This window comes from Protopterus annectens, chromosome 7.part1 (assembly GCF_019279795.1).
Source record: "Protopterus annectens isolate FY-2018-M chromosome 7.part1, PAN1.0, whole genome shotgun sequence".
Lineage (NCBI taxonomy): Eukaryota > Metazoa > Chordata > Ceratodontiformes > Protopteridae > Protopterus > Protopterus annectens.
Genome location: NC_056740.1, coordinates 422,527,355 through 422,540,649, shown reverse-complemented (window position 1 = coordinate 422,540,649; position 13,295 = coordinate 422,527,355). Strand labels below are relative to the sequence as shown.

General features: G+C 41.3%; 1 protein-coding gene across 1 annotated transcript in view; it reads left to right on the top strand.

The window, feature by feature from the left end:
- The first annotated feature begins 203 nt into the window (after positions 1-203).
- The window catches only part of NEK4 (NIMA related kinase 4), a 1,767,660-nt gene continuing 1,754,568 nt past the window's right edge, over positions 204-13,295 (top strand). The window contains exon 1 of the mRNA XM_044078881.1: positions 204-505. Within this exon, the coding sequence (XP_043934816.1) occupies positions 419-505 (87 nt within the window). The 5' untranslated portion in view covers positions 204-418. The remainder of the gene's footprint in view (positions 506-13,295) is intronic.

Here is a 13,295-nt window from a genome sequence, read left to right as displayed (position 1 = left end):
ATTGTCCCTTTTAAGTGACACCCCGATCCCTTGTCCAAAAATGCGGAAAAGGGATTGTTGGATGGAATAGAAAGAGTTAGTTATACTGTGTGCGAGAGACGTGGACACTGCCCGTGTTTTTTATTGTAGCGGATAGTCTGATACGCGCATGCCATGTTAACATATGGCCTACAGGTGGCACTAAGGGGCTCAGCGCCCTCGGTTGCCAGGTGATGGGATGAAGCTATCATACCTGCTGCATTTCACGGCTAGGCCTAGTAATCTGCGTGCAGGTTATAAACTGTTGTGTTTTGCAGATCCTATGTCGAGTAGGAATGTTTTGGTCGTGAATAAAATCGATGGGTTTACAATGTGACAGGGACCCCCAGTTCTCTGTGCCTTGGAAAAGTGGGAACGCAGCTATGTGACGTTGCGGAAGATGGAGAACTACGAGCCCATTCGAGTTGTGGGAAAAGGCAGTTACGGTGAGGTAACATTAGTGCGGGACAGACGGGAGAAAAAACGGGTAAGCCGGTGAAGAGTTCGGGAAAGTGGTGTAGTGAGTCGTTACCAGAACAAGTCATTTGCTGCAGCAGTAGTTGTCTTTTTTTTTTTTTATTTCAGCACAGCACAAAAAGTTTGTGTGTTATTCAACATGCTGTGGAGAAACAGCAGATAGGCATGCGCTTTATATCCGTAGAAATGAGAATGCAGAAAATTCGCAGGAAAAGTCGGGCTGTTTTAAAAAGAGGACAGTTTCACCGTTAAATTAGGTGCTCCTTCGCTTCGTGGTGTGACGTGCACTGTTGTCATTCGTGCCTCACCTTCCCTCCCCCAGCCACCCATATTAGTGACTAACTGTAGAAACATTCATCTTACTCTATTACATGCTTAACTTATAATTGGTCATACGGCTGTCAGTTATCACATTGATGTTTATGAACAAACCACTTTGCAAAAATATGTCCCCGACGCCTGTCAAACATGTAAGAACAATGATAGAAACTGTCAGAAACATCAAGTTGGGAACCATTTACAAATCAGTATTTCCCATGCCTCTCAAACCTCTTAAAGCAAAACATCTGGACAAAAACTACAATAATGTCTGGGGAGACAAAGGGCCCAAAATAGGAGCATATTTTTAAATATTGTTCTTACAATATTAGAAAGTGACTCGAATAATAGGGTTTGTGTGAACATGCATTTTCTGATGGTTATAGGTTCATAGGTTCATACTAGGCTATCTGCCCAAGGGCATTTATAAGCCTAGCCCATAGTTATGTGGCTTTCGCCACCCCTTTAGTTTGAATAAAAACTATGCCTATCATTTTTCTGTGCCTCTGTCAAGCAGTGACACTGAAGTAATCCCTGGGGTATATCTGCGATCTCCCATCCATTGGTCAAGATTCCTCTTGAACAAGGCCAGCGAGGTGCTCTGCCTCACATGTACCGGGATTTTGTTCCACAGCATAGGGAGTCTCTGGGTGATGAATCTGTCCCTCCAGCACGTTCTATTTATAACCGTGTCAAGGTTTAAGTCTCCGCCTTGTGGTTCTGAGGGATCTAGATTTTTGAGGTGAAGCATATTCATCAAATCTGGGTTTGACATGGCCTTATATGTCAGGCACAGGTCACCTCTGAGCAAGCGGTATGAGACTGAATAAAGCTGGAGTTCTTTCAGTCGGGCAGCATAAGACATATTTTTGAGACCCTTTATCCTTTTGGTGAGGAACTTTGGGGCCTTTCAAGCTGCATCAGGTGTCTGGTCAGATACATTCGAACGGGCATTGTACTCAATCATAGGTCTAATGAGTGATGAGTACAGGGGACGATGACCTCCCTTGATCTAGATGTGAATCCCTTCATGATCAGGTGGGCGATATAGAAGGTTTTCCTAACTACTTTAGCAACATGAGTGTCAAACGAAGACTACTGTCAACTTGGGTCCCCAGATCCCTGATTACTTTTTCTGTGCTCAGTGGATTGTCACCTATATGGTAGCTAGGTAACCTTGTTTTTCCAAGGGTATGACTATGCATTTTTTGGCGCTTAACTTCAGGCCATGGCTCTGGCACCAGTTATCCGCTTCTGTGAGGCCCTTCTGGAGGATATCTGTGTCAGATGTGTTTTCGACTATGGCCAGTTTGCAGTCATCTGCAAACTTTGTCAGCCATAACCCTCCTGTGTTTGCTTGTACTTCAGAAAAGTAGATGCCGAACAAGAGTGGACCCAGGACTGAGCCCTGTGGGACACCACTTGTGACAGGCTTTGAGTCTGACATGGCTCCAGCAACTCTGACCCTGTGGGTTCTGTCGCTTAGCCAGTTTGCAACCCATCTTGTGATGTATGGGTTTACATTCAAGCTGATGAGTTTTTCGATGATACCTGAGTGGGGTATTGTGGCCTTTGCCAGGTCGAGGTAGGCTGTATGGACTGCCTTTCCTCATCAATGGCCTTGGTGACTGTCTCAAAAGTCAACCAAGTTTAAGAGGCAGGATCTGCCTTTGACAAAGCCAAACTGGGTTGGATCCAAAGTCTGCAAGTTCCCTATGTCTTTATTTATGAGTTCCATTATGATCCTCTCCATGGCTTTGCAGATAAGGCTTGTCAAGCTAATGGGCGGTAATTTCCAGGGTCTGTGGAGGCACCGCCTTATGAAGTGGGACCACAGTGCCACTCCTTGGGTGATCCTGAGGTGAGGCTAAGATTAAACAGCTGTCCTAACTGTGGGTTTAATTCCTCGTTGAGTTCATGAAGCACACAGCGGGACACCATCCGTCCCATGGATGCTGTGTTTTTGCCTTAGTGAGGGCAGTTCTCACCTGGGCGTTGGAGATGTTTGGGGGCTACAATCCTCTGGAATAGATATCTCTCCTTTGGGGAGGGGAGAAGTTTGCCCTGGAACTGTCAGCCAGTATGTGAGCAATGTGTGTAGGTTCAGTAATTTTCACATCATTTTGAACTAATTCTGAGCATATCTGGGAGTTTCCTCCTAGGTTTCTAACATAGCTAAAGAAGGCCTTATGATTGTCTTTAGAGTCCTTGGCGATTTTTCTCTCAAAATTTGCCTTTGATGATTTTATGAGAGCTCTTAGTTTTTACTTATAATGATCAAAGGTGTCTTACCTTTCAAGGATTTTGCTCTATCTTGTAGTAGCTTCCTCCTTTTGTTGTAGAGCTTGTTTATGGCTGGGGTCCACCAGACTGGACGCTTGCCTTTGGTACAGAGAGTCTTAGTTTTGTTTGGGATTGCCTGATCCATGCAGTCCTGTATGTGCTGGTAGAAGGCATTTGTAAGTGATTCAGCGGTTTGAGTAATGTTTACCACTGGCTCAGGGGCCTTAAAGGAGACCACACTAGATTTAGAAGTGTGAAATCGGCTTTTGAGAAGTTTTTCACTGTGGTCTTTTTTGTTTCAGGTGGGGGCGCGATGAGGACCTCCAGCGAGATTAGTTTATGACCTGATCTCACCAGTGAGGGGTATACTTCGTGTTGAACATTTTGATCCCATGTTCGTGATGATGAGATCAAGTATGTTTTCACCTCTTGTGGGGATGGTGACTAGTTGTTCCATGGCATTTGAGTTTATGAACTCCAGGAATCTTTGGGTTAGAGTGTTCGGGCTTGAGTAGTGTTCCCAGGCTATATTAGGGTAGTTGAAGTCACCTAGTATGATGGTGTTTGGAGATACATTTATCCCGTCCAATGTTTTCAGGAAGGCCATGTGAGGTTCCTGAGTTTGAGAGGGTGGCCTGTAACATGCTACAAATTGCAGAGCAGTCTTGCCTATGGTTAATTGCACCTGGATGGTCTCCGATGCATCGTTGCGCTGTACCAACCTTGAGGTGTGGGTGTCCTTTATGAATATGGACCCTCCTTTCTTGCTGTTGTCCGGATTTTGGGGCCGGAACGCATGATATGAGGTGAAACCTGTTAGTGCTGGGGTGCTCTCAGGAGCCTTGAACCAGGTTTCTGTCACAGCACAGACATCGATGTTCTCCATATTGAGAAGGGCCTCGAGTGCGTGCATCTTGAGATTGAGACTTCTGGCATTGAGCAGCATTACCCTTAGTTTTTTCCTTTTGGTGTTCTAGGGTGGTAGGTTTAGAATTTGAGCCTTGCCTAAAAAGGCACTATGGGGTGGCAAGAGCCTTTGCCAATATCCGAAGCCCAGGGTGACAGGTGCAAGCCGCCTCATGGAGCAGCGTGGCTTGTCCAGCATGTCATCCCAGGCAGACAGACATTGGATCCCCTTTGAATGACACCAGAATTTAAGCCAATTATTAAAGCTGATCATCTTATCACTGTATTGTGGCATCATTCTAGGTGAAGGTAGGATACTGCTCAAGGTCAGGGTCATACCTGCCTGGGCTACATAATCAGAGAGCTCCTCGACGTCCTTTCATGCAGTCCAAGGAGGTACGCCTCAGGTCGCTGACACCAGCGTGGACAATGACTGAGTCGCTTGTACCTGCTGTTGAGGGACCTGAGTGCTTGCGTTATGTGGTGGATTCTAGCGCCCGACAGGCAGCTTACTGTGGCCTTCTCCTTACTCAGTCTGGTGAGCGGACGCCAGTGTGTCTGACTATGGAATCACCAATGACAAGTGTGTCTGGCATTTTGTTTGGCCTTAAGGGCTGTGACTGTTTGACACTCTGACTGTGTGGTCTATGTGTTGGGTCGTGAGGTGGTAGTTGTTTGGGTGTCTGCTTTGGTGGCCTCTGCTGTTTTGGTAAATTTTGATCAGAGCCTCCGAGTATGTCTTTGTGTGAGTATGTGTATGATTTGAAGTTGTGATGGTACCATGTGTGACTGGGTATGTATTGTGTGTGGTTACCTTCTCCTCCTGTCTGGTCTTGCCAGTCCTATGTTGAGAGAGCTCAGCCTCCAGTTTGGCCGTATAGTTGCATCTCTCGCATGTATTTGTGTTTTGTGGGAGAAGGAGAGGATTGTTCAGTACATGAGGCAATTGTAACATTGCCTCAATATTCCCAGGTTCACCAGTTGAGCTGGAGAGGACACTAGCAACTGATCCCTCGACATACTAGAAGTAGTAGATAAAGAACTTTTATGATGTCTGAAACTAAAATGTATGTCAGTATTTAGTGAATTCAGTTCTTATTGCCAGAAAGCCACAAGTTTTATGAGGAGCAGACCAAAAATATGAGAAAATTTGGGCATTCTGCGAAAATCTGGACAGTTGAGATGTATGGATAGCTAAAATCAGGGAAAAATCCATAAATAATCAGGGACGCTTTTAAAATATTAGTATTAACTTGAAACATTGACAGAACAAGAGAATGTGAATTAATTAAGCAATAACCCACGCCTGGGTGTGGGTAATGATGGATTTACCCACGGTTGTTGTGGTTTGGTCATGAGGGCGAAGCCCGAGTGGCCAAACAGACAGCTGTGGGTAAATCCAGCATTACCCACACCCAAAAGTGGGTTATTGCTATTATAGAATGACATTATTTAAGAAAAAAAATACTTTTCTTAAAAAAGGGCATTGTATAATGCCTCCTTGCAGCCCTTCCGCAGCTGTCCAGTATTCTGCAGCAGTTCTGATGTACTACGCATGCATATGCTTACGCAGTACAGCAGAGCTGTGTGTGGAAACAACGGAGAAAGGAAGCTCTCTGTTGCTTTTTAAAAGGTGTCTCGTTATGTTAAAAGAGTTTAACATAGAGAGAGATCTTAAAAAAAAAAGCAACGGAGATCTTCCTTTCTCCGTTGCTTTGTTTAAAGCTGTCTCGCTTTGTTAAACGAGTTTAACATAGCGAGACAGCTTTAACAAAAGCAATGGAGAAAGGAAGATCTCCGTTGCTTTTTTAAGATCTCTCGCTATGTTAAACTCGTTTAACATAGTGAGATAACAGCAATGGAGCTTGTCCGTTCTCCATTGCTGTCAAAAAAAAAAAAAAAAAAAGACTTCTACTAATGGAAAAAATCTGGGCGACCGGACATTTTTACATTAGTATGTCTGATTTACAACAGGCACGCTGACCAACCAGCGTGCACGTTTTGGAATATTAATGGGGGGGTCTTTGTATAATATATTTTTGAAGTAAAAGAAGTCTGTAAGTGTAATTATTATCATTTTTTATTAAGTATATTTCACCACCTTTTCTCCAAAGGGCACCAATTTTAGGAGGATTAAGAGGGACAGAGCTAGAATTTGAGTCAAAATCAGGGACAGTTGAGAGATATGGATGGCATTTCTCAAAAGATAGAATCAAGTGTTAATTATGAATTCCACTGAAAATATGCCCAAGTTAAAATGTAAGCGTAGACTGCATGTCGTCTGCAAAACATTTGCTGAATAGATGGTATATGTCTAAAACTGCCCAACATATTGCTTGATTTAAACAGCACATTCACTTCAGATTCCATCTTCTTGCCTTCTAAGCAGCATTGTCCCCACAGATATGAAATTACTTAGCATGGCTGCTGGAGTGGAGGAGAAATGGCCAGAAATGATGGTGTGGATATTGAGGTGTCATGGTTAATATGCTTGTGTAATGTTGCATGAAGATGGGACCAATGTCTGTAGATTTGTAAACTGATGTGGTAATCCCAATTTTCAGGCAGAATAGGGGGTATGTTCCATTTACAGAGGATACATTGAACACACAATTGTTTAATGTACCCCAAACAACTAGCTAAACAGGTGATCACACTCTTGTCTGCCATTTGTCAGGAAGAAATCATGCTTGTCTTTCCAGTGAAAGCCTGAACAAGGATGCTGGTAAGGAGAATCTGCTCAGTAGTTGAACTTTATAGTTAAGTAGTGCAGTCTTTTTTTCTTTTTCTGTCCATTGAAGCGTGTAGCAGCTCTTTATTATTTATTTTTGTTTCCTGGGTTTAGTGCACTTGATCTCAAATGGACCATTTGCAGGCACAACGAGGGTGAATATAACAGATGTAAAGATATTTACAGATGTAAAGATATGCTGAAAACATGTACAACTTTACAGATGTGAGATTATGTTACAATGTTCAGTTCAAGAAACAGTTCACTGCGTCAAACATGGATGGAAAAAAGGAATTATGCATAGTATAGTTTTTTGGGTAAGATGTAGCCATTGTGATTGAGATGGCTTATGCTATAGGGATAACAGCATATCATATAGATAGGTGTGAAGACACCAGAAGAGATGAGTGTGAATAGTTGCAGGAAAGGATGCTCTGGAGAGGAGAGAGAGATGGTGAGAATGGCATGCAGATCGAAGGGGAGTAGAAAGGAGAGGAAGAGAGATGTGAAGAGAAGAGGAATGTAGGGTGAATGGGAGACAATACATAAGTGAGGGAATGACAAGATGAGATAAAGAATGAAATGGGGATAAAGGGGTGTGAGGGAGACGCAGGGTTCATGTAATGTGACCTGTGTGAAAGTAGCTGTACTTTGTTTGGGTGAAGAGGTGTTCCCTGAGCTGCTGTCTGAAGTCCAAGTACCTGTGAATGTGTGAAGAGGTGTTCCCTGAGCTGCTGTCTGAAGTCCAAGTACCTGTGAATGTATCTGAGAGAGAGAGGAATGGAGTCCCTTAATTTAGGTGCTAGGATGGAAAATTCATAGTCCGTGCAATAAAGTTTAGTTTTTGGAGTTGGTTGGGTAGGTTGAGATTGAGAGATACCCCTGAGATTATATTTGGGGTTTTGGTGAAAAGTTTGAAAGGGGAAGATGTCACAGGAGAAAGGGCTTTGTGAATTAGTGATCTTAGTATGAGGTGGCTCTCACATGTACTGGGAGCCATTTACCTTTGGTGAGAGTTAGGCAGTGGTGTTCTTATTGTCCTTGCACAGATATTTACAGTCTACATTCTGTTTTGTAGACCATGGCCATATACCCCAGAATGTATTTTTTGGGAAGCATTACAACATTAAGGAGTCCCAAGACCACTTCTGCTATACCTTCACACCCACCTTCACCTACACACTCACAGCCAGTATACGTAGTTCTGAGTCATAAGGGTGCAAACTTCTAGCTGTTAAGACCCAAGGTGACTGCATCTAACCATTGTAATGTTTTTGTAATATGTGTCTCTATTACCATTCATATGGACACCACTTTCATTAGGTTGGTTAAGAATAAGGTGACAGCTGCCTTTTCTGAACCAGGATCTGGGACATAAGGGTTTTTGGAGCCCTGCATCCCGACAGATATGATTATGCATGTGGGATGAATGATCTTGGGTGCACTTCCCAGAGGGACATGCAGAAGGAAATGATTGAGCTTACTGTGCATGTGTCCAAGGCAGGAAAGATGCTGCTCTTGAGTGGTATTTTGTCATTACACAGAATAATGTCAAGATTCAAAGACAAGATAATTAGCTTTAATAAATGGCTATGTTGCTGGGTCCATAATGTGTCAGCTTTGAATGAGATGGCTGGCACACCTTCCTGCTTTGCCAAGGATGATCTCACCTCTTTTTCCATTCTGGCAAAAGCATTTGCTGCTCCCAAAGTGCCTTTTTAGACGAGACAGTCTGCTGGACATGGCAGCATAGTAAATTCTAATTGGGAACACATTGAAGTGTCTTTACTCAACACCGGGAAAACAAATGCCCAAACTGAGGCTGTCCTGTAACTTAAACACATTTGTATATGTTTAGTTAAAGAGATATGGTTTCAAAACAACAAAAGCACTCCCTCTGTTCCTGGGCTAGTCTAAGATGCCTTCATGCCTGCTTACAATTGTTGTGTTGTATCAGTATTTGTGAAGGACATCATTGCCTCAAGAAAGATTCCTCAGTATGCCAGATTTGAAATCCTAGATGTTCAAATCTCCCTAAATAGGGTTAATTACCACTTCATAGCTAGCTATAGAACACCTTCTATTTTCTATTCTGAGCACAATGCTGAAATTTTCATTAAACTCAGCATCTTTCACCTGGGGGACTTCAACTGTCTGTTAGTAAACTCACCTGTATTGCCAGTGGTCGACATGTCTAACACTTTATTGACATTATAAATGGTAATTCCCGCATAAAAATAGTTAATCATTCTACTCGGGGCTCCAGTAGCCTTGATTATCCTCACAAATATGGCCACTTGTACACTTTATACGTATCGCCTTCCTTTGTTAAATCAGACCATAATTACTGACCTTTTCCTTTAGTACTAGTGGAATTTCCCCTAAAAACAACTCCATATTTAGGGACTTCTCAAAAGCAAACCTTTACATGTTTTAAGCTTATGTGCAAAGGACTGTTAAAAACAAAAAAGAGCACCAAATCCCATGCTTTTGTCCCACACTAAAAAACAAAGGACTTCATCAGAGTTAGAAACACCATCCTCTTCCTGTTCTTAAATATGTAAATCAAAAGTACTTCATCCAATTAAATACTTAGCACTAAAAAAGTAAATCAGCTTGTTAATACAATATAAAAATCAATTTTTGGTCACAAAAAACATTTACATTCATAAAAAATGCATCACCAAATCTTAAATAAAAAAATCAAACATTAAATCATACTTGCCCTGCCCTTAAGAATAATTAGTTTAAATCATACTTGCCCTGCCCTTAAGAATACTTAGTATAGACAAACAATCATTAATGCTTGTTTTAGTACTTGCATTAAGAAGTGTTTGCCGCATCAACTTTTGTTCAAGCAAATTCAAGCATATTGTCAGTATTGACACCTCTCTCATTAGTGGCATTCCTGTCAATTACAAAAAACTTTTTAAATGAAGGACATTTAACTGAATGCTTGTACAGGACATTACTATGTTTACCTTGTTTAATATTATGTGTGCTCGTAAATTCTTTCCTTAAGGTGTCTAGTGGTCTTACCCATGTAAAATGCTGGATATAAAATACCTGTAGCAAGATATACCACCCTAGCAGAGTTACAGTTACATCTACCAGGGCACCTGAGGGTCCTATTACGGTTGTCAACAGTGGCATACAACCTGTCATTAATACATTTACAAAATTTACAGGACCCACTTCTGCTCATTTTGGATGCCATGGTGCCGCCTATGTCCACAGAGGTTCTTTCCAAATAATTTTTTATGTTCTGCCTCTACTAAACACAGTCATAGGGGCCTCTGCTTGAATGGGCTTCAGATCACCTGGAAATATAATATTACACGATGTTTTAAGTATGTTCACTAACATGAGGGTGTTCTTATTGTAGGGAACTGCCATAGCACCATTCTTACGCCTAAAGTTATCAATTCCACCTGTAATCAATGTGTTTGAACTATTCAAACCCCCCCTCCCAAGAATTGGAGCAAATTTGTCATTTCTCCCTCTAATAATTTCCTCCTTGATCTCCATTAAAAGGGATTCAGGGAAACATCTTTCTTTGAACATATTCATTAGCTTGTCTAACACCCCAAAAACATCAGATCGTCAGGCAGAAGCCTTGAAAGATGCACTGTCTGCCCCTTAACTATATTTTTCTGTTGAAAAGGGTGTTGACAACTATGATAATGCAAGAAGGAATTAGAATAATTTTTTTACGGTAGATGTTAGATATTTCTTTTGCTGCATATCTTTGGTAATGGTGACTCCCAAATAATTAATAATCTTTTTTATCAAAAGACTGTGTAAATCTTAAGAAATTGTTTGCTACAAGTAGTTGATAAATTCTAACACAGATGCAACATCGTCATCCCACTGTGTAAGTATATCATGTAAAAAATCATTCTAAAATATCAAAATATATTGGAAAGTGTGGAATTGAAAACAAACTGATACTCCCAATCAGTCAAAACTAGATTGGGACCCATTTATGCCATTAAGCCCCCATAGCAACTTCTGATATTTGATAATTTTGTTTATTTTGAGGGGAAGTTTTTTTTATTATGTAATGTCCTGACTAAAAATTGACGAATAACAAAAGAATCAACTTGTCCCAACATCCTATCTCCAATCAAAATGTTAGACAAATGTTCTAAAACCATCATCATGAGCTATAACAGAAAATAAATTCATGGTATCTATTGTCACAAATAAGGTCTCGCTTTTAAACAGAATGCCATCAAGCATTTGTAACAAATGCCAGGAATCGCGTACAATGCACACTTATCTTTCGATCAAATGCGTACAATGAAAGTCAATAAATGCTGCCAAGGGTTCGGTCTTAGATCTCATTGCCTTCACTATGGGCCTCAAAGGTGGATCATTGGCATTCTTGTGAATTTTCGAAGTGCCGAAAATGGAAGGAATGACTGGCTTGGCTACATCTTTATCAGCAAATGGAATGTGGAGTAGATTTCATTATTTTTTCTATGACATAAATGTGATTTAAAACTCTTGATAGAGTGGTGCTCATTGATTTTAAAGGTAACCACAGATTTAGTGGTTTATTTTTATGCAGTAATGTTTCCATAAAGTGGAATAAGTCTGTGAGCTGCATATTCTTCCATTATTGCTTCTGTTGGATCATGTTATCATGTTCCCCCTTCTGGTGGTTACCTAATGAGATTTACATGTAATTTTTATAGAATTAAATTATATTCGTAGGTGTGAAAAAAGACATAAAAGATCCACTGCTAGATACAGACTGCTTGTTCTGACAGTACATGTGAAGACTGCCAGTCTAGCCAGATAGAATTCTGTAGATAATTCTGTCATTTGTAAATATTAATGTAAGCCACAGGCTTGTTCTCTTAAATATGAAAAGACTGCATTGGGTATTAAACTGCAAAAATGTAACAACAGTGCACTCTGCTGTAAGAAAGCTAAGTCAAGTATTTCATGACTGTCTTTGATGTCAAAATTTGGAGCCAATATGTCTGGATGAAGGAATTCTGCCTATTGTTTTGAGGCCAGAGTTAATGGCTAGAATTTACATGTATAAATTTCCTTTATTGCTCTGGTTTCTGACCAGGTGTAAATATGTAAATGTAGTTTCTGTTAGCCTGGGAACACCAGAGAAGTGTGAAGAATGATGTCATGTGAAGCAGCTCTTTGTTATCAGTTTAAAGAGAGAGAATCGGAGATCTCAGAACATTTTGTCTTGAGAGCATCCAACATCACCAGCACTACTTTGCTCTATATGTAAGTTATTTAGAACTGTGTTTTTTCCCTTAGATATAGCTAGGAAATAGGAAGATTAGACTAGTTTGTTTTTCTATGATGTCAGAACTTTTCTACAGTATTATTTTAAGTATTTCTCTGTGATATCGGAACTCTTGACTAGCACAGTGTAGAAGATGTATTGTTTTTTTTATTATTAAATATTTTTAAACCTTTCAACTGTGGCTCTTTTGTGTAGAGATAATTTAAGCTCTAAGAGTACATTGCATGTCTATAGTGATACTGTACCAAGTCACTCTAATATGCCATGACTGTTCAGTCACACTTACCATTTGGATAATAATATTGCACAGTAATAATTGGACACCCTTTCAGAATGGCCTTTGAGTAGCTGATATTAGTGGGTGGTGGCAGCTGGTACTGCCTTTTAGACTGGGCAGAAAAGGGGCACAGCTGGAGAACCTGTGCCAGCCTTCCCCAGGAGTGTCTGTGTTGTTGTATATAACTCTTATATCAAAGTGTGTGTGTTTCAGCTACTTGGGCAGGGACATAAAGCACTGGTTGGACAGAGAATATGCTGGAGGTTTTAGCTTGCCCACTAGGCTGAGATCTGGACTTTATAGCTGTGCCAGTGGGGAGTCTTATTTTTGACTTGGAGAGAAGGGGAGAAACCAGCCCCCGACTGACTGTGATCTCTGTTTGCTCTTAAGGGAAATTGTACTCTACTGTGTGTGTATTTATTATCCATTCCCTATATGGATGCCCCTCACTGGTGTTAGTGGTGAGGATTGAGGCTGTTTGATTGCTGGGCCACTGCACGGGTGTCCCATATTAATTGGCAGTGGTGGGATATCTGCAACATGTATTAATTGGTTGGCAAATACTAATTGGCTTGTAGTGGTGTGGGTAGAGTAAATTCCTGTAGCTTGTGTACAGTGATCACCGAAGGTGTTTTTGTACTCTAAATCAGGCATGCAGTGAATACTCAGAGTTCAGATCACAGTTGTTTTATTTCTTTTGTTAGCTTAGTTAGTCAGGGAGAGCAGGTAGCATGTCAGCAGAGGAGTATGGAAAACTGACAAGGAGCCAGCTGGCTGAGATGTGCCAGGCTAAGGGACTGGTGAATGGAAACCTGACTAAGGCAGACATGATTGCAGCTTTGGTCATAGCTGCATCAGAAAACAGCAACCAGGAGGATGATCAGACTGGCAGTGGATATGTACCACACTCAGAGAATGGACAGCTGAACCTTTCTGCAGAGGACTTAGAAATCCATCGGGTGCTAAAGAGACTTGAGTTGGAGGCCGGGCATTTGGAAGTAGAAGCA